The 20,349-nt window shown below is 47.1% G+C and overlaps 1 protein-coding gene and 1 long non-coding RNA gene across 8 annotated transcripts in view; one reads left to right on the top strand and one right to left on the bottom strand.

Moving 5' to 3' along the window:
- The window catches only part of LOC107967968 (uncharacterized), a 104,023-nt gene that overhangs the window by 58,420 nt on the left and 25,254 nt on the right, over positions 1-20,349 (top strand). The window lies entirely within an intron of this gene.
- CLYBL (citramalyl-CoA lyase) overlaps positions 2,362-20,349 on the bottom strand; it is a 288,951-nt gene continuing 270,963 nt past the window's right edge. For 2 of the 6 annotated variants that reach the window (XM_054665529.2, XM_016925494.4), the window contains 2 exons: positions 6,854-6,973; positions 5,721-5,868 (listed from right to left, as the gene is read on the bottom strand). In XM_054665529.2, coding sequence (XP_054521504.2) covers positions 6,878-6,973 — 96 coding nt within the window. In that variant the 3' untranslated portion in view covers positions 5,721-5,868; positions 6,854-6,877. Of the gene's footprint in view, positions 5,447-5,720; positions 5,869-6,853; positions 6,974-10,649; positions 13,299-20,349 lie in introns of those variants that run through there. The other 4 variants (XM_016925493.4, XM_054665528.2, XM_016925495.4 and 1 more) reach the window with 3 other exon arrangements.

Raw genomic sequence — 20,349 nt, 5'->3', positions numbered from 1 at the left:
AGCTCTCTAAAATGGAATGTTCATTTTTCTCTTGATTCTATTAGTGTGTCTGATTATGAAGGAAATTTGATTCTGTGTTTAAAAACAAAACAGAACCCAGCCAAACCAGCTATTTGGCGTTATGTAAACCAAAGAAATCCAGTTTCTTGTCACTGAATCTCTCCCCTTTAGCCAGCTATTTTATCATCTTCACATAGCCAGCGTTCGGCCTCTCTTGTTTTTTGTAAGATGGAGTTTTCAGCGTATCAACTCCTTTATTTATGTAATGAAAGGAATCTCTAAAGTTCCTTCCAGGCCTGGGGCTCCAATCCCCAGGGAACCTGCCCAGTTTTCTTTCTTTCTTTCTTTCTTTTTTTTTTGAGACGGCATTTCACCCTTGTTGCCCAGGCTGGAGTGCAGTGGCAGGATCTTGGGCAACCTCTGCCTCCCGGGTCAAGCGATTCTCCTGCCTCAGCCTTTCGGGTAGCTGGGATTACAAGCATGCGCCACCACACCCAGCTAATTTTTTGTATTTTTAGTAGAGACGGGGTTTCACCATGTTGGCCAGGCTGGTCTTGAACTCCTGACCTTAAGTGATCTGCCCACCTCAGCCTCCCAAAGTGCTGGGATTACAGGCGTAAGTCACTGCACCCGACCCAGTTTTCTATATGTTTACATGTTGCATGCAACGGTGAGAGAGAGAAAGTTTCACCGACAGAGGAGTCTCACACAGTTTTGGGATTCCTCCTCAGTCAATGGTAGACACAGGTGAGTTGAGAGGCTGTCTTACACCCATCCTGGTGACAGCCAGCTTTGTCCTGTGACTTAGGTGCGGGTAGCTTGACTCTGGAAGTCTGGCCCCCTTCTACACCTTCCAGAATGGGTTTGTTCTCGAACAAGAGCTTGTATGGGAGAAAAGCACCTTAACTTGGCCAAATTCAGCCCTAATCTTGAGGACAGGTTTCCAGTTCCCTGCGTATGAGCAAAGGGGGAATGGGGCCAGGATGGAGTGTGTCTCTCTGCATGTTTGAAAGGCTGTGTACAAACAGAAGGCCTGGCCTCACTCCTCAGACCTCAGGCAGGCCTCTGACGGGTTGAGGACTGCAGCCTGGCATAGCTCCTGCCCACCAAAACCGGAGGGGAGAGGGAGATGAAAGGTGGAAAAAGTGGCTGGTTTCAAAGCATATGGCCTGTAGTTTTTCAAACGTTTTTAATTCCTAATTCGCACCTCTCTTGTTATCATCACACACTGTAGTAGCCAATGGCACTTCTTTTTGCTTTGACACTTGACATTATTTTAGGCCTCTGCTCCTCCTTTGGCTTCCACAAGGGCATTCTAATTTCAAAAGAAAAGTTCATCTGGAATAAGTCCTGTGACTGGCCCCTCTGGCACCCAGTCGGGTTCAACAGGTGTCTGTTGAATGACTAAATGAATGAATGAAGCAAATCCCTTCAAAAAGTTCGGCGACATCTTTACTCTCAGCAAAATTTCCCCATTTCCTTCTTAAACTTGGGATTACCACTTAGAGTGGCCTCCAGGGATTCCCAAGGGAAATCGGCAAAGTTGATTTAACAGTTTTGCCAAAACTCATAACCAAAAAGCTACCATAAAGGGAATGTTCATTTTCCTCTTGATTCAAATACTGTGATTGAACAAAGTGGGCGATTCGACTGGAGGACTGAAAAGCAGGGGACCGGGATCGTTCCTGCGTCCCTCGGGCTCGCGGCCAGGCGGGGTGAGGCCGGGGCTTCGGTCAAGGAGACCACGGCCAGGGAGCTGCACCGGGAGCCTGCCGGGCCCCTCGGGGCTAGTCGTTCCGCGTGGCTCGGGCGCGGATTCGGGGCTGCAGGGACCCCAGGGCCGGCGGGACCCCAGGGCGGGCGCAAGGGCCCTGCGCAGGTGTCCGGCCTGCGCGCAGGGTGCGCGGGGGTACTGGGGCCTGGGAGACCCGAGAGAGACGTTATTGTTACAGTGTAACGAGTCTGATTAACATGCTCCTGACACTTTCTCTTAGTTTCTCGGGCTCCTAGCAACAGCGCACAAAGGCGCGGGATTGTCCCGGGCTCCGCGGGGACACGGGGCCGCCTTTGATCTGCCACCATTACAGCCGGGCTGCGCGACAGGCGCGCGGGCTCCGGGCGGCGCGCGGCGGGCGGGCGAGCGGGGCCCACAGTCCAGGCCTCCTGGGCCGCCACACTCCTCCCGGCCCGGCCTCGGCCCCGGCTCCGCGCGCACCGGTGGCGCAGGCGACGCGGCCTCGGGGCTCCGCAGGGCTCGGCGTCTGCGGCCACCGCGTGTACCCCGCGCTCCTCCTGCCCGCGGAGCCGCCCACCCCGGCTCGCGGTGCCCTTCCGTCGGAAGAAGCAAAAGTCAAACCCAGCCGGTCACTTACAGTGGAAAAAAATAAAAATCATTTAAAAGGAAGGGCATGAATGACAAAGAAGTCCCAAATGATTTTGGCAAAACAAAACGAACTCGCCCCGCACGTTGCAGCGCGCTTGGCGGAAACGGGGTTCGAGTGGCCGCCGCCGCCCGGGCGCTAACGACGGCTTCGGCCCCTTCCCGCAAGTCGCTCTTTACGTCGTGGGCAATTCTTACTGACTCGGAAGGCGATATGCTGCCAAATAACAACTGGAATTTAAACAAACGAACACCACCCCCTCCAAAACCAGCCCGCGCAGAGCTGCCGGGTCCCAAGCGCGGGCTCGCCCGCGGGGTCTGGGAAAGTCACTGATCCTCCGTGGGGGCCGCGCTCAGGTACGCCGCTCCGCCCGCGGGAAAGACAGCGCGGAAAGAAAGGCGAAGACTTTCACGCTGAAATGCTGGGGTCTGGTCCTGCCTCCCCCCTCCCCGCGAAGACGAGCTGGGAAGCCTGGCAGCGGCTCCGCGGGTCACACCCGACCCTCGGCCGCGTCCACGAGCTCGGGGCCTGCGGGCCGTCTCAGAACCTGTTTTGTGCAATTAATTCATTGCTTTTCTAGTACTAGAGGAAAGAAAGAAAACACAGAAGATTCAGTTTTCCAAGGTAAACCGAAATCATAAAAGCAGAAGGTCCTTCCAATTAAAACAAAACAAACCGTATTTTTTTTCTCCTCGTGGCATCATTAGAAAATTACAATGTCCCCAATGAAGAAAGTCAGTTTCCCGAACTCCCGCAAAACGACCGGGTGCAAAAGTGTGAATGATAATAATACGTCTATTTTAGAGACGGGGGAAAACGACATGTTCTATCTGCCCAGCGAAATATGCCAGGGAAGGAGTTACTTTCAAATTCAAATCGGAGGCGGTGAAGTCTTCATCCCGCAGGACTGTTTTCCCAGCCGTCCCTGGAGGAGAGGAGGGGAGGGCGGCCCGGAGGACTAACACTGGGACATCAGACGGGAACGCTCCCGGATGCCGAGAAACTTCCTAACTTGTGCTCACAGACACTGCCTGACTCTGACTGGAGTTCCCTTCACCATTTCAATAAAACATGACTGTATTGATATAATCCTCTATACATTAAAATGAGGTTGTCACAGATTGTCATTAAGACCTCAGTAAAACAATGAAGACATTATTGGGCACCCCCCCCCTCAGGCAAGGTATTAGGGGAATAAAGCAATCTACACCACACGGGTCCTATTGAGATTAATGAAAAAATTATGCAAAAAAAAAAAATCTCAATTTCATTTTCCCGTGACGGGGCTTTGCATACATACAGTCAGTCTTGCCTTGCACCTGATGATTTATTAAACTAATCTACAGTGATCACCACTGATGTTCTCAACTCAATCTTGTCCCGGCTCATTTTCTAAGTAATTGTTTCTCATTAGTTCTGATAATGTTTTAATAGTGTTACCCATAATTTAGACCCCAAGAATTAATAACAGGGGGGTGATATGGCTAAGCGGCTTGTGATGAGCTACACAAAATATAAACAGGTATGGTTTCTAATGAATCAGATTAGCTGCAAGGTCCTCTTCCTGTCACCCACGCCTGGCTCAGGAGTCGGGCAGCTCTCACTTCCCCATGTCGGGGGTGCCCAGTGAGCCCAGTGGAGATCACACACCCACCCTTGACTGCTCTCCCACCTTTCCCAGGGTACCTGGGCCCACCCATGGCACCACAGAGACGCGGGTGGGGAAAGAAGGGGAATACCCTTTGCCTGCCAGCATCTTCTTCCTAGAGTTTTGTTCTTCAAGGACTAAGGCACCATGGGTTTCTGATCAGGACTGAACTCTCTTCTGGGACCCTCGTCGTTTGGGTCTCTGTTCAGGGAATGGGACTTTGGTCCAGATTTGTGGCTCTCATACGTCTTAGTCTCATGATCCTACCCTAATAGGGACCATGGGTTATGAGGAAGATAATAAACTGGACATTTGGGGAGACTGAAACAAGGTGGTTTTGTTTGAACAAAGCAGTTTGGGATGAGGGCAGGGGCGTGGCGAGCAGTCCAATGTGGTTGGGACCTAGGAACCCGTGGCCTGGGAGTGGCCAGCAGCGGGAGGCCTAGCCGGTCCGGCCTCCGCACCACCCAGGGGCCTTGCGGAGGGGCCTGCTTTTCCCCAGGTCTGTAGGGCTCCTTGGCTGGGGACAGGAGGCTCCCAGTGAGGCCTTGAGGAGGCCCCTCTGTGTGGGGCTGGCTGGCTGGCTGCCTGTGGGGCTGGGGTGGAGACTAGAACGCAAGCCCTTCATCCCCTCAAGCCAAGGGCTTCTTTGGATTAGGCTGGAGGATGGGAAGGGTAGTTAGATTGGGGTGAGGGCTGCCCATAGGAAGGACAAGGTGAGGTTTATTTTCTTCTTTTGCTTAGGGCCAGCTCTGCCTCCACTGCTTCTAACACCCTCAGCGGGTGTGTATGGCAGGGGCAGAGTGAGAGAGGCCTTCTTTTGCCTTCCCACTGCCAAGCCATCCTCCCATCCCTCTGTGTTCTGAGCAGAGGGGCAGACTGGGGGTGCACAGCGTGGTCCTGGGTTACCTGGGGTGCACCTGACTCCAGGAGTCCCATCCTTGGTGGGTCCTAGCTGCAACAATGGGTGCTCCTCTGGGAACTGCTGCTGCTGCCCCGTCTGGGGTCTGGAAGCAGTATGGCTAGAGGCCATTCGGCTCTGAAGTTGGCGAGATGCCATCTTCCTCCTTCCGGCCTCTGAGTGAGGATGGGGCTAGCTCCCACCTTCCTTTCTGGCCACTCTGGGGCAGCCCAGGGTGGCCAGTGTGGAGGGTGGCACTCCTCTATGAGGGACCCCACGGAGCATGTGCCATCTCCATTTAGGAGCTATCTGTCTCCTGGATCCCGTGTTTGAGAAATGAGTTGGTGTCTTCACAGAATGAGGATCCCCAGAGCCATCTTGCCCGGTGCTGGCTCCCCGCATGTCTGTCCCTCTCTGGGTGGGGGTCGCCTGGTGGCGGTGGGACTCTGCGGCCGTGCTTTTGTGTGATGGTGCCTCTCCTGGTGTCTAACCTCAGCTCCTCACCTCTCGGGCTTCCTGTGGGAATTGAGAGAAGTGGGGAAAAGGAGAGGCCTGGTTGGGGCTCATGCTAGGGGCCGCAGAGGAAATAATCCAAAAGGGCGTAGGAGGAGGTGAAAAATGAAAGTAAAAAACAACTGTTTTCTATTTACAAATTTAAATAAACAGAACAGCCTTCCCCGCGGTGTTTGTCTAAGAGTAGCAGCGTTGCTGCTGTGTAGGTCATGAAAAGGTTGGTGTAGAGTTTAAAACTTCCCATTCTGTTAATTTCTTAAGGAACAGTCGTCCAGAGTCTCGGCACAAAAGCTCATGATTTAATGAGGAACAGAAACAAAATCTCTGATTGTTGGTGTTTCAAACTTCATTGGCGTCCTCTGGCAAGCACAAGTTGATCCCTCTGCAGCTTCAATACCCTTTAGCCTTCAATATAAGAGTACATGCTGAATAGGGAACAATGGCTGGTTGTTATGTTTATTTACCCTTACTACAAGCTGGGTTAACCTCTTCAAAACAGCTTTACTAAGCCCGTTAACCACACCACCCATCTGACCTGCAGCCGCATCTCTAATGTGATGCAAATCTCGCAGGGGCCACATGCACCAGCTTGGGTGCATTGTGTCTTCTGAGACGCTACAAGTTTATGACTGAGGGAGTCCTGTCCCAGCCATACATTTCCAGGGGGAAATAGCCTCAATGGCAAACAGTTAAATGGGAAAATAAAGGGGGAGAATGGATGGTCTTGTGTTTCTGCACATTTATTTTTTAATTGCCGGTAACGGTTGACCCACAGCATTCACCCAGGATGACAGCTTTCCTGTTCATCATCTAGCAGTTCAAGGAGATGGATGTTTCGTTTTAGGGGTGGAGGTTAATAGTAACCAGTTTCGAAAGTTTATTTTTAGAAAGTGTCTTTTTAAGCCAATATAATACTTAGTATTCTTTTTTGATGCCATCTCTGTTGTTTTATCAGATTACTAGTGAAATAGAGATGACCCCTTAATGTTGTTACTATGTTTTAAAGGCCTGGCTTTTCTTAAAATTATTTGTGGTGTCAGCTGTATAAATGAACAAGCAGGAAACATTTACTAACATGAGAAGGGTGGAGGGAATATGTCTATTTGGGAAAGATCCATTTCATTAAAGACCTACCTTCGCCTCACAGCCCATCTTTCCCCAGGATCTTACCTCCCTGTGAAATCATAAGCCCATATTCGTAATACACTAAAAATGATAAAATCATAAGCTTGGATCCAAAAGGAAAAACGTTCATTTTTTTAGGGGAATAACTGGCCAGTGAGACAACAACAACAACATCGTGATTAACATGAACTGTAAACGGAGTCAAGTCCCAATCTGGCATCCTAACAAGTTGCTTTGAGTATTGTGGTTTGTCTTTAAGAAACCCACTGTATATGTTCAGCCCACCTGATGAGAGCTTCATTTAACAGATCATTTTTCCTTGATGGAGGTGGCAAGCGTAACAGTGTTCTGGGCCTGCTTCAGTAATGGCATGTCGATCATACTCCCTTGGAAAGTAAAGGCCCCCTGGAAAACAGAGAATACAAACTTCCTGAAAGAATACTCGAAATTATAGGTTTCCTTTTGGTGCACACTTGTGCAACAAGAACATTTTAGATTCCACCTGAATTATACTGACTTTCCCACCCAACTTTTGAGAAAGCCAAAGTAAATTACAGAGGAAAGACTTCTTTTTTCCCCCTAAAGAGGGGGAAAAAATAAAAATCTTCAGCATTTTAATGGAGAGGAGAAACGCATTGGACACAAGACAGCAGACTGTTCAGTTAACTCTCGAAATCAAGCAGAAAACAGCTGTGGAAGGAACATCTAAATACTTCCCTATATATTTTTGAAATATTATGTAGAACTTTAAAAGCAAGAATATATTCTGGCAACTGATTATTGTTTTAAAAAATTGTACCATCAGGCTAATGGCAAAATCTTACCTCCTTGCTGTAACATAATTGAGAAGTAACATGATAAGGTTATGAGAAAATGCAAGGTAGGATTGCACTGAGTACAAAGAGATGAGTCTGTTGGTAAACCCATACAGAAGATGATTAGAATTAACAGGGACGGCCAGGCGCAGTGGCTCACACTTGTAATCCCAGCACTTTGGGAGGCCGGGGCGGGCGGATCACCTGAAGTCAAGAGTTCAAGACCAGCCTGGCCAACACGGTGAAACCCTGTCTCTAATAAAAATACAAAAAAATTAGCTGGGCATAGTGGTGCACGCCTGTAGTCCCAGCTACTCGGGAGGCTGAGGCAGAAGAATTGCTTGAACCCAGGAGGTGGAGGTTGCAGTGAGCCAAGGTCACACCACTGCACTCCAGCATGAGTGACAGAGCGGGACTCCATCTCAGAAAAGAAAGAAATACCAGGGACATGAGCTGTAACAAAGGAATCATAGATCTGTTGAATGTTAAGATGGGAAGGCATCTCTGAAATCTCTTGGAATAGTCCCATTTTACAGACTCATTTTTTAAAAAATTTCTACCATACTTATATAGACTGTGTCAAGTAACCTAAGCCCTGTTTTAGATGAGGAAACTGAGGCTCAGAGTAGTAAAAGAAGGAAAAAAAAAGAAGTGATCTTCCAAGGTCATGTGACTAGGGAAAGCCAGAGCTGGGGCTGATGCTTGGGTCTCAGAGCTTCAAGCCTTCATCAGAGATCCCCACATTAAGAAGACAAGGTAGCTTCTTTAAGTGCATCAGCAAAAGATAGATTAAATGGACAGAAAGCAGCATGCTCAGAACCCAAAGTTAATGTCTGGTTATTTGTGTTCTTTTCATCACTTCCTTTTGCTGCTTACAATGATATCCCTTCATCCTAATCCACCCTGCTTTGACCTGTTGGCAAGGATGCTGGTGTGACTGGGTTGCAGGGGTCCTTCGAGATCTGGGGGTGGTTGGGGCAATCCTAATGCACATTGATGATGGTCTATTTGCATCTATTGCAGCCTGTTTCTGGATTTCACAAGTACCACTTCCCAACAGTCAATGCTGATGTTACTCAGGGCTGCCGGGACAGGAGTGCTGGGCTCTCATGATGAGGGCTGAGAGGTAGTAACTTACGGTTATACATAGGATGGAGGTAAAGAAAAATGGGGGGAATCCTTAGCAATGACTTTTGGGATTTATCTTTTGATTGAGAGAGATTCTAAGCCTACTAGGATTAGAATTTTTACCAGCAGTGGCCAACCTTTTCAGCCTTAGAAATGATGACTCTTACTCACATGAACACCTGTGTGGCCTAAATTCCTGTAAGTCACTTCCCAGCCCTCTCGTTTTTACTGTTTTTACCCCTAGATTGTCCTTTCCATAATTTCATTCCCTCGAGCTAATTTTGGTCACCTCTGTGACGGGGAGGAATTTTCCTAAGTTGGTTGGAGGTTCCGAGGAGGTCCTGTAGGCTGGCGTTACGTGGAAATCCGGGCCTGGGTCACATGCTGTTTTACAAGGCCATCGTCTAGTTTTCTTATTGGAGTAAATGATGAAGACCAAAGGCCTCTTGGTTATCCACCCGCCAAGTGGGTTATGGCCCTGTAAAACAGCACATCTGTCCTGCTAGGGTTTAAACAATAGGCTGGGGAGACGAAATTAGCATAGATGCACAGGAAATCAAAACGGTGCGCAGAGAATCCAAACGGTGGCTGTGAGTCTGTGCCATGTTCCCGAGCCTGCTTTGGGTTCCATGTGCACATCAAAGATAAAAAACACTTCATGTAGTTTTTCAAGACTGGGAGATTATTTCTTCTATGGTCCCAGGTTTTGCTTGATTTTCTTTAAGGTGCAAAACAAAATGTAGCATTTTTCTTGTTTCCTGCATCTCTGCAAATGGAGGATTGTAGTGTTATGAACGAGACTGCCTAGCGTGAATATCCCCAGGCTCTCACATAGCCACCTATAATTTAGGTGGTATTTTTTTAACCTATGGGTCTATAGGTGAGATGAAAAATAGTCTATTGGTCAGGATTTAGAAAAATGCAGTTCATCAAAAAGCTACTTGGATTTTTGAGGAGGGTTTGAAATCTTCCTTAATGATTATATTTTATATTTATTATATATTTTTTGAGACTGAGTCTCGCGCTGTTGCTCAGGCTGGAGTGCAGTGGTGTTATCTCGGCTCACTGCAACCTCCGCCTCCCGGGTTCAAGCGATTCTCCTGCCTCAGCCTCCCAACTAGCTGGGACTACAGGTGCGTGCCACCACGTTTGGCTAATTTTTTTGTATTTTTAGTAGAGACTGGGTTTCACCATGTTGTCCAGGCTGGTCTCGAACTCCTGGCCTCAGGTGATCTGCCCACCTCGGCCTCCCAAAGTGCTGGGATTACAGGTGTGAGCCACCGCGCATAGCCTCATGGTTAAATTTTTTAACACCCATGCTACTGTAATAATAATAGCTATAATTTTTTGAGCAGTTCCTAGTCTGGGGCCTGTTGCCTGGCACTTTACATACATTATTCCATGTAATGCTCATAACAACACTTTGAAGTAGATACCATTATCCAACCCCAGTAAAACTTTTTCTTTTTAGTTGTGGCAAAAACATAAAACATAAAATTCACCATCTTAGACATTTTTAAGTGTACAGTTCAGTAGTGTTAACTCTATGTACATTGTGCTACAGAACTCCAGAGCTTTTCCTTCTTGCAAAACTGAAACTCTGCAGCCTGTGCATGGTGGCTTACGCCTGTAATTCCAGCACTTTGGAGGCCAAGGCGGATGGATCACCTGAGGTCAGGAGTTCGAGACCAGCCTGGCCAACATGGTGAAACCCTGTCTCTACTAAAAATACAAAAATTAGCTGGGCATGGTCGTGGGTGCCCGTAATCCCAGCTACACGGGAGGTTGAGGCACGAGAATTGCTTGAACTTGGGAAGCAGAGGTTGCAGTGAGCTGAGATCATGCCGCTGTACTCCAGCCTAGGTAACAGAGCAAGACTCCATCCTAAAAAAAAAACAAAAAACTCAAAATCCCTGAAACTCTGTATCTATAAGACAATTCTCCATTTCCATGTCCCCCTGCCCTCAACAACCACCATTCTACTTTTGACAAGGATCCCAAAAGTAGAATCCTTGGGTTTCACTCTGTCACCCAGGCTGGAGTGCAGTGGCGTCATCACGGCTTACTGCAGCCTCGACCTCCCAGGCTCAGGCCATCCTCCTGCCTCAGCCTCCCGTGTGGCTGGGACCATAGGTGTGCACCACCATGCCCAGCTAATTTTTTATGTAGAGACGAGGACTCCCTATGTTGCCCAAGCTGGTCTCAGTCTCCTAGGCTCAAGTGATCCTCCTGCCTCGGCCTCCCAGAGTGCTGGGATTACAAGGCATGAGCCACTGCTCAGCACCATTCTCCTTTCTGTCTCTGAGTTTGTACTCATCCCCTTTTAATAACTGAGGAAACTGAGGCAGAAGGAGCTTAAGAACTATGTGCAACTTAGCCCTGCAGTTAGTAAAGATATAATAGAACAGGGATAAAGCTGACTCTATCTAATGCCAAGCCTGTGCTCTTAGGGGCCTGGTGATTGAAAAGGGTTCTCTGAGTGTGTTCTGTGACCCCCTGAATCAGAACAATGGGCGGGGGGGGGGACTTGTTAAAATGCAGATTCCTGGGCCCAGTCCCATGTGGTTTGTGCAGATAACCTAGAGGTTGACTAGGACTCCTCTGGTGATTCTAATGCACATTCATGTTGAGAACTTCCGTGTTTTAGCTCCCCCAGGTAGAAATGGTTAGGCTGGCTTGGGTATGCAGGTCTATAAAGTGAAGAGTCCTCTTGCAGCCTTCTGTAAATGATGCCTTTCTCTTGTAAGGCATCCCCAAGATGCCAAATGGCAGAATTTCCTTAGGTTAGTCACCACTTATCCATTCATCCATCAAGTATGGACCGAGCAGCTTCCTTGTGCCAGGCCCTGGTGAGTCACTTGGGACAGTGAGAGGATGAGACTTGGCCCTGCCCTCTGGGAGCTTACCATTTGCTGGAGGGGAGAGGGAAGGAAGAAGCAGGTGCTACCTGATGCAACAAGAATCGGAGAAAAGGCCAGGGTAGTGAGCACAGGGACGATCTGAGGGCCTGCCATGGCTGCACTTCTTCCCAATCAGGGCCATCTTTGTGAGACTGCACTGCTCACACAGATACGACATTGGGTACCTAGAGCAATGCCAGGCATCTCCACGCATTGCCGTGGAACTCCGGATGCAATGGGCTTTTGACAGTTACCTATGGCATTATTTGTTGTAATAAATCACTGGTCAATTGCTTTGCACATCTTACTGTACATATGTCTATGATTTCAGACTCCTGGAGGTGAAGGCCAGTATCACCATAGCACACGTGTCTTCTGCGTAGGAAGGAAACAGTCACCATCAAACTGTAGTTTTTCTGACACCTCGGCCATTGCCCGTGGATCAGATAAGCACTGACATAATCTGACTTACAATTTGATGGTGAAGGTGATGATGACGGCGTGATGACAATAGTAATCACATCTATGGGAAATTGTCATATATTTTGCATTTCTGGTACTTAGTACTTGACTTTTTTTCTCCATAGTCCTAAAAGAGTAATTTTCTAGAAACTACAAATTGATCTAAGTCTTTCCCTATTCACTATGTTTCCAAATTAACTTCTGTGGACACTGAAGGGGTTCCTTCTGGCACATTCTGATGACAGTATTGCTGTGGCTCCCTGAGAGGGAGTTCTCTGTGAGAATTAACGCTAATATTTGAATACAGCTGCTAGAGTCCTTCTTTTTTGGGGTATCACCCTTTTCCCATATGGTGCTAAGTCTTTCTGCTCAATGAATGAATGACTGGCCTCACAGCAGTTCCCAGGGAATTCCTAAACTTCCAGCCAGTGTTGGCCGTGATCAAATTTCTCCTCGAGATCCTGGCTGTGCCTTCCACTTGCTAAATCTCTCAGCCCAGCTGTGGCCTCCTGGGATACGGCTCTTCCTTACCTACGAGGTCAACAGCGCCCTGAAACTCCTCAAAAAAGGCGGAAGATGATGCTCCCGGAGACACTCTCATGGGCACTGTTTCATTCTTCTTTCCTATTTTGCAACTTCTCCCACTTGGAGAGTCCTTAGAAAGGCCCTCGTGTGCCCTTGGTTCCCTCTCAGTTTTGTTGTGACATTCATTTTAAGGATGTCCGTTTGGGTGCCAGGCACCCTCAGCTCAGTGAGGCTTCCCGGCTCCAAAGCTGGCTCCTGGAGCTCTCAGGGACATGGTGCCAGGATGTTTATAGGGAGTGGCACTTTTCTAGTTGGGAGCGTGCTGTTATCTTTCTAAAACAGATCTGATGGAATCATCCACTTGCTTTAACCCTGCCATGGTTTTCTCTGGACTTGCAGAATTAAGTGCAATATCTTCAGTGGAGACCCAAGCCTGCCCATGATGGGACCCTCCCCGCTCAGCCTCATCTCCGGCCAGTCCCCTGAGGCCTGTCCCTCAACACACACCGCGCTGCAGCTCTGTCGCATGCCCTGTTCTCTCTCTGAAGGCCCTTTCCCTGTCTGGCAAACTCCTCCTGATGCTTCCAGATGTCAAGGTGTCACCTCTCTGAAGTGTTTTGAGGCCTCCTTGGTAGAGCAAATCCCTCTCCACCCTTTCCCTGTACAGCTCTTGGTATAGCCTGTGTTCCCATCTAGTGAGAGTATTTGTTTACATTGCTGTCTTTCACAACACTGTGAGGCCCCTGTGGGGAGGCGCCAGGCCTCACGTACCTTTGACTCCCAGGACCTGGCACCCAGCACCCAGTACCTGCCAGTTACACGGGAGATGCTCTGTGACCGCTGACCTGGTGATGATGGAAAAGGCTGAATGCAAAGCCAAGAGCAGCAATACCGACCTGCCTGAATAGAGGGACACAAGTTCGATAGTTGGTGATTTGGAGAAGGACTCTTTTTCTTTAATTTGGGACCTTAGGGAAGGGACTGTAGTTGTCTGGGCAAAGCTTTGCTATCACACATACGTGCTGAATCTTTAAGTCACCTGGAATGTGCAGTGAGGCTTCATCCCAGCTGGTCTCAGGGATATGGGGCTCTGCCTCCCACCCCATCAAACTCTGCAGGATGCCCTGGCCCACACCTGTGCCTATCAGCTCCCTGCATTGACATGGATGCAGAGCCTACTGCATACCTGGCGTGCCACAGGCCCAGGGACTTACGACAGCAGGCAACAAGGCAGATGTGGTCCCTGACCTCACAGGGCTTCCAGTCTAATGGCGGGAAGGACATTAAATAGACAGTGATAGAAATGACTATTACTTATGAACTAGAACATTTGCTCCAAAAGCAAGGCACAGGGGAGTTGAAGAGTAACTGATAGGGGACCTAACCTGATCAGGTGGGGCATCCTGTGGGACGTGATGTTTAAACTGACATGTGAAGGGTGAGGAGCAGCTAAGCAGCGGAAAGGGTCAGGAGGAGGGAAGGAAGACAGACCAGGGCACATGATGGCTCTCTCTGGGGCGTGAGCTGGGTGATTGAGGGGACAGTGATAGGAGAAGACAGAATCACCCCAGGTCTCCACAAAGCTTTCCAGCTCTGAGCTCACCCTTTTCCTCTCCTTTATCTGCACGCGTCTCTCTGTGCCCCTGATCTGGTAATATTCACTGGTCAGTTGGCCAACACTTGCTGAGCCTCTGGTAGGACACCATGGCTGACTTCAAAACTGGTAATGTCGGGGCCAGTGTGGTAGTGTAATCCCAGCACTCTTGGGCTGAGTGGGGAAGATCGCTTGAGCCTGGTCAAGGCTGCAGTGAGCTGTGATCACACCACTGCACTCCAGCCTGGGTGACAGAGTGAGACCTTTTCACAAAAAGAATTTTCATGTTGGCTTGGGCTCAAGTTAACTCATGCAAATGACTTAACAGTTAAAGGGCAAGTGAGTTTATGATGTTTGTGGTGCTTCAGGGCCAAGGAGCTGCAGAGAGAAGGAGCTATCACAATGGTGCTGGTTTGGCCAGGGAAGGGCTTCAAGGAACAGGTATTTAAAAGTCAGCTTTAGAAGGTCAGGGATGCCAGGAGACAGGAGAGGGGCATGGGGACTGGAAGGGGACACAGAGAAGTGTGCATGGAGTCGGCTTTCTTTGCTCTGCAGGAGCCTTGTGTCTCTGGTCACCAGTGACATAACAGACACACAAAACTAAGGGGTGTGATAGGAGACACTGGATCTTTCTGTGGCTCTGTCTATGGCTCAAAAGCTGTCTCCTAGAGCCTGAGGACACGCAGCCTACTCCAGCCTAAATTAAAGCAATCTGGAAGAGAGATGACATTTTAAAATATTGGTTCTGCTATTTTTTTTTTTTTTTTTTTTTTTTTTGAGATGGAGTCTAGCCCTGTTGCCCAGGCTGGAGTGCAATGGCGTGATCTCGGCTCATTGGAACCTCCGCCTCCCTGGTTCAAACGATTCTCCTGCCTCAGCCTCCTGAGTAGCTGGGATTTCAGGCGCCCGCCACCACACCCAGCTAATTTTTGTATTTTTAGTAGAGATGGGGTTTCACCATGTTGGCCAGGCTGGTCTTCAACTCCTGACCTCATGATCCACCCGCCTCGGCCTCCCAAAGTGCTGGGATTACAGGGGTAAGCCACTGCGCCTGGTCGGTTCTGCTATTTATTAGCTGCTTGACTTTTCTTATGACAAAGCACATAAAGACAGTCTCTATTAGACGAAGCTGGACTGAAACCTGGTGGGGTTCCTGTTCTTGCTACATGCACTGATGGGCCCACATTTGCTCCTTCCTGGACCCTAAGCAGAGGAAGTTGAACCACCTGTTTCCTTTTCTTCACTCTGGGTGTTTTTCCTCTGTCCAGAGGTGGTCCGAGGATCCAACGATGGGGAAGCTAAGAGCTGGGCTGGGCTGCCCTGGCCTGGCCCAGCCCTACTTCCGAGTGGGACAGCATGGATGGATTGTCTGGCACAGCTTTCTGGGCGCCAGGGGAGGGGTAGATCTAGGGGAAAGGATGTCAGTTTCCTTGAGGAGGAAATAGGAAGATTGTCTTGGCAACTATAACCTCTACTCTAGTTAACTATACCCTCAGTAAGCCCTGGAATATTAGTTTCCAAACTGAAAATTGGAGGAGGGTAATGCTATTAGGAAGGCCCATTACCCAAAAAAGAGGTTTCATTTGATAGTACTTTATACTATTACAAAATATTCTTTTTTTTTTTTGAGACAGGGTCTCACTCCCGTCTCCCAGGCTGGAGTGCAATGGCACGATCACAGCTCATCGTAGCCTTGACTTCCCGGGCTCAGGTGGTCCTCCCACCTCAGCCTCCCCACTAGCTGACTAGCTGGGACTACAGGCATGCCCCACCAAGCCTGGCTAACTTTTTGTATTTTTAGTAGAGATGGGGTTTTGCCCTGTTGTCCAGATTGGTCTTGATCTCCTGATCTCAAGTGATTCACCTGCTGCGGCCTCCCAAAGTGCTGGGATTATAGCTGTGAGCCACCGCGCCTGGCCCAAAACATTTTCAAAGACATTTTCTCACCTATAGTACAGAAGGCATGATTATTTAGTTTTACAGGTGCAAACAATGGGGTTCAGTACTAGTTAATCTTATAAAGGAACTTAAGAGGACAAGACTAGAATCTAAGGCTTTTTACCCCAAATCTCAAATTCTTCTTATTAATCACTGTAACCCAAAGTATGGCTGATAACTGTATTTGGGATAATTATAAAGTTCTAATACAGCTACATATTTATTTTGTATATACTATGTATTTTAAATTATATTTAATGTAATTTATAAAAATAGCATATCTATTTCAGAAATATTATTACATAAGATGAGGCTAAAAATACATACAGATAATGTGCAGATAAGCAAATACGTGAAACTGCAATTTTAACAAGAGAATTTGGGAAAAAGTAAACTATAACATTTTTCATCCTGGGCTTCCATTTGAAAGTTCTTACTATAATTTATTACAATACTAGAATTCAATAATACAATATATGAGTGACATTTTAAGTCTTAAAAACACCTAAAGCATTTGTTAGGAGGATTGAAGGCAGTGATATTTGGTCCTTGTATAACATCTGAATATCAGTAACCCTTTGTTTTATGGATAAACATCTTTAAAAATTGTAATGAAGGCTGGGCACAGTGGCTCACGCTTGTAATCACTTTGGGAGGCCAAGACGGGAGGATCCCCTAAGCCTAGGAGTTTGAGACCAGCTTGGGCAACATAGTGAGACTCTGTCTTTTCCAAAAAAAAAAAAATTAGCTGGGCGTGCTGACACGCACCTGTGGTCCCAGCTACTCGGGAGGCTGAGGTGGAAGGATCACTTGAGCCCAGGAGGTCGAGGCTGAAGTGAGCCATGATCATGCCACTGCACTCCAGCAACAGGGTGAGACCCTGTCTCAATAATTAAATAAACAACTGTCAGGAAGATAGTAAAAGAATATGACTGGAGACTTAGAAAGTATAGAACGTGTTTTTCATCTTTTTACACTTTAAATTGTAGTGATAATTTCATCAGTATTTTAATAATATTTTGAATTGAAATTCAGCAGCCATTCATTCCTATTGCCAGATAATTTACGGATGCTAATCTATCTCTACATGAAATTTCTGAAAGTTCAACTGAAGTCATTTAACACGGACACCAATTCACATTGTGCTAATCTAGGGTTACCTATCATGGAATTCAGACGGAAGACACTCCATGGCCTTTGATGGAGAAGCCCTTTAAATAATTCATAAGAATGTAACAGTGGGAATATCGGGTTTGGGGTGGGATGGGGTGGCGTTCATGTTGCACCTGACTGGGAAGCACAGTGAAAAGCCAGACGGGAGCAGCATGCTGAGCAGCTGGGGAAGGCCCCGGAAGGCCCAGGTTCAGAGAGGGTGCTGAGTTTGGGGGTCGTGCAGGAGGTTGGGAGGATTCTGCACCCTGGGCAGTTAGTGGATTCATTTTCCAAGCTCTGAAAGGTGCAGAAGCCTGAAGAAGCTCCTCTTTATCCCTCCCGTCCCTTCCCCTGTAGCTCTCTGGCTGTCACTCAGAGGGTAGGGCCATGAGGGGCACGGAAGGGAGGCCTCTTGTGTTCCTGGGGCAGCTCCACCTGCCAGGTCAGTGATGGTCTGAGCAGGCACAGGGGATCATCTTCTCCACACAGAAACAGGGCACTTTCCAGGATAGACACAGCCTGCTGTGGCTCTCAGTAGCCTGTGGCTGCAATGAAGGGGAATGAAGCTCCCTGGAGAGAAAGGATCTGGCTTTTCTGGGGGTTTCCCTTAGAAGCAGCTTCATGCAGAGGTTAGGGATGTGGACTTTGGGCTCCATTACACCTGACTTTGAATCTAGGGATGCCTTTTCCTAGCTGTGTGATCCACAATGAATAAAGCTACCTTTCCCAGTCTTAATTTCTTCATCTGGAAAATGGGGATAATATCGCCCCTGTAGGGCTGCTGTGAGGATTACATAAAATAATATATGCAAGGGCCAGGTGCAGTGGCTCACACCTGTAATCCCAACACTTTGGGAGGCCGAAGCGGGCAGATCACTTGAGGTCAGGAGTTCGAGACCAGCCTGGCCAACATGGTGAAACCCCGTCTCTACCAAAAATACAATGAGCCGGGCATAGTGGCATGCGCCTGTAATCCCAGCTACTCGGGAGGCTGAAGCGTGAGAATCGCTTGAACCTAGGAGGCAGAGGTTGCAGTGAGCCGAGATCCTGCCATCGTACTCGAGCCTGGGCAACAGAACAAGACTCCGTCTCAAAAAAAAAAAAAAATATATATATATATATATACACATATATGGAATATAATATATATGTTTTATATATATATAAATGGAAGCAGTTATGCTACCAGCACTGTCACTACTGTGGCCACACCACTGTCATGATGGCCACCACTACTGTTAGGAGTGTGACGATCTCTCCTCTGGTTATTATTACCACTCCCATGACCACTGCACACATGGTTACTGCTACCACCATTGCTACTGGTATTGCTACTGTTATTGCTGGCCAGAGATTATTTAATTCCACTTATCACAGAATGGCCCAGTGAGAAGCAGACTGTTTGAATTCTAAGTGGGTTTTATGATTTCAGAGTAGTTTTAAGACCTGCAAGAGTTTGAGAGACATCAGTGTTTTGGAAAATACAATGAATAGAAACAGGCTCATGCCTGAAGCTTCCTGTCCCCTCTAAACTCTTATAAATCACAGATTTAGTTGTCTCCTTAAGAAACTAGACTCAGGGATGCTATATATTTGGCAGAGCCTCAGGAGGAAAACAAATAAATTTAGAAAAATTAAAAAACTTAGAATATCAGCAGAGGACAGACGCTAATCAAATGCAGATGATCTGAAGTCCAGAGCTTGGCTTACACGGAGGAGGAGGAGGTACTGAAACGCAGGACACAGTTCTTTCAGCAGATGATGGACCAGAAAAGGAAGAGGTGTAGCAAAGATGATAGCTAGACACATTTGTTCAAAAGGGAGGACATTTCTTGGAATGTGGAAATTAAGCGGATGTAAAATGAATGGACAGCGTTAACATTTTGCTTTTTACAAAGGCAGGATGAAATTATTTAGCTTTAGCTAAATAAATGGAAAGATGGGGCTAGAAAATAGAAAGATTTGTGTGTTGTTCTTGGTAAGACTAATTCAGGACTTTACCAAGAGTTCCAGGAAGTCGGGGGTGCAATGGGGAAGGAGAAGCAGTAGAAGGCTTGGAAGATGGATTTGGCAGGAGCAGGGCAGGAAAGGTCGAGGCGGCTGAACAGCAGGGAGGAGAGCCTGAGGTGCATGTGTGTGCCAGTTATCTGCATATGTGACCATCCCGAATCATCTACTTGCCCAGGTCTGGGTCTCCACGGACCAGAGCCATGCTTACTTTAAACACTGATCCGAGAGACCAAGGTAGCCTTCTATTTTTAAAACTTTCCTCGGGGTTTAAACATGTAGATGGCAAGATTTCTCTTTAAAAATATTCAGGCAGAATAATCAGACAAGAGTAGGCAAGTCTTTGTTTTCGATATCTTTTCACAAGGAAATCTGGAAAAATAAAGCCAAGTATGCTATGTAGAAAGCTATGTATTGAGGTGAAGACAATTGGATTTACAAGTGTATCAAAATCTAAGGGAGTTAACACATTTGCCATCAAATTAGGTTTTGTGCTTAATTTTCTCAATTTTTAAAGTGGCTTTATTGAGGTATGATTTGCATACCATAAAATTCACCCATTGTACGTGCATAATTCGTTGATTTTTTAGTAATTATGTAGAGTTCCGCTACTATCACCTCCATCTCAGATTTCTTTTTGAAACCAGAAATCTTCTTTAAAGATTTTTAAAAATTATTTTTAAAACCGAGACAAATGTGTAACATGCCAAATGTTTAAATGTCTTTATTTAAAAATGTTTGACATCAAATTTAAGCTCCTATTGCCTACGAGAAAAGCAAACAATGAATGCCATTTATAGCAGTTTGTAGCTAAGACCAATAATGCAGGCTTATTCTTTCTTTGGAAAACAGATTTAATGAGTTAACATTAACTAGAAGAGACTGAAAGATTTACTAAAATACTGGTACATTTTTTCAAAGCACAATTGATGAATAACAACTGATGAAATAATTGATGGAAACATCTTTCAATTTTTCCATCAGAAAAATGTCATATATACTGTTAAAAGTACACCTAATAAATTTTTTTTTAGCATTGTCAGGAATTTGGAAACCAGTTAGCTAAATAATGTTTACTAAATGTGTTTCGTGTACCTATTTCTGCCCAAGATGCTGCAGGGAGGTGCATGCTACGGTAGACAGAATTCTTTATTCCCTAAGGTAGTGGTAAGAAATTGCCTCACTTTTTTTTTGAGGCCCACTGACCTAAAGTGGGGGGAAAAAAAGACAATTATAGAAATGGTTGCTTTGTATTTTTAA

The sequence above is a fragment of the Pan troglodytes genome, chromosome 14, assembly GCF_028858775.2.
Source record: "Pan troglodytes isolate AG18354 chromosome 14, NHGRI_mPanTro3-v2.0_pri, whole genome shotgun sequence".
Taxonomy (NCBI): domain Eukaryota; kingdom Metazoa; phylum Chordata; class Mammalia; order Primates; family Hominidae; genus Pan; species Pan troglodytes.
Note: the sequence above shows the minus strand (reverse complement) of the source record. Positions and strands in the feature narration are given on the sequence as shown.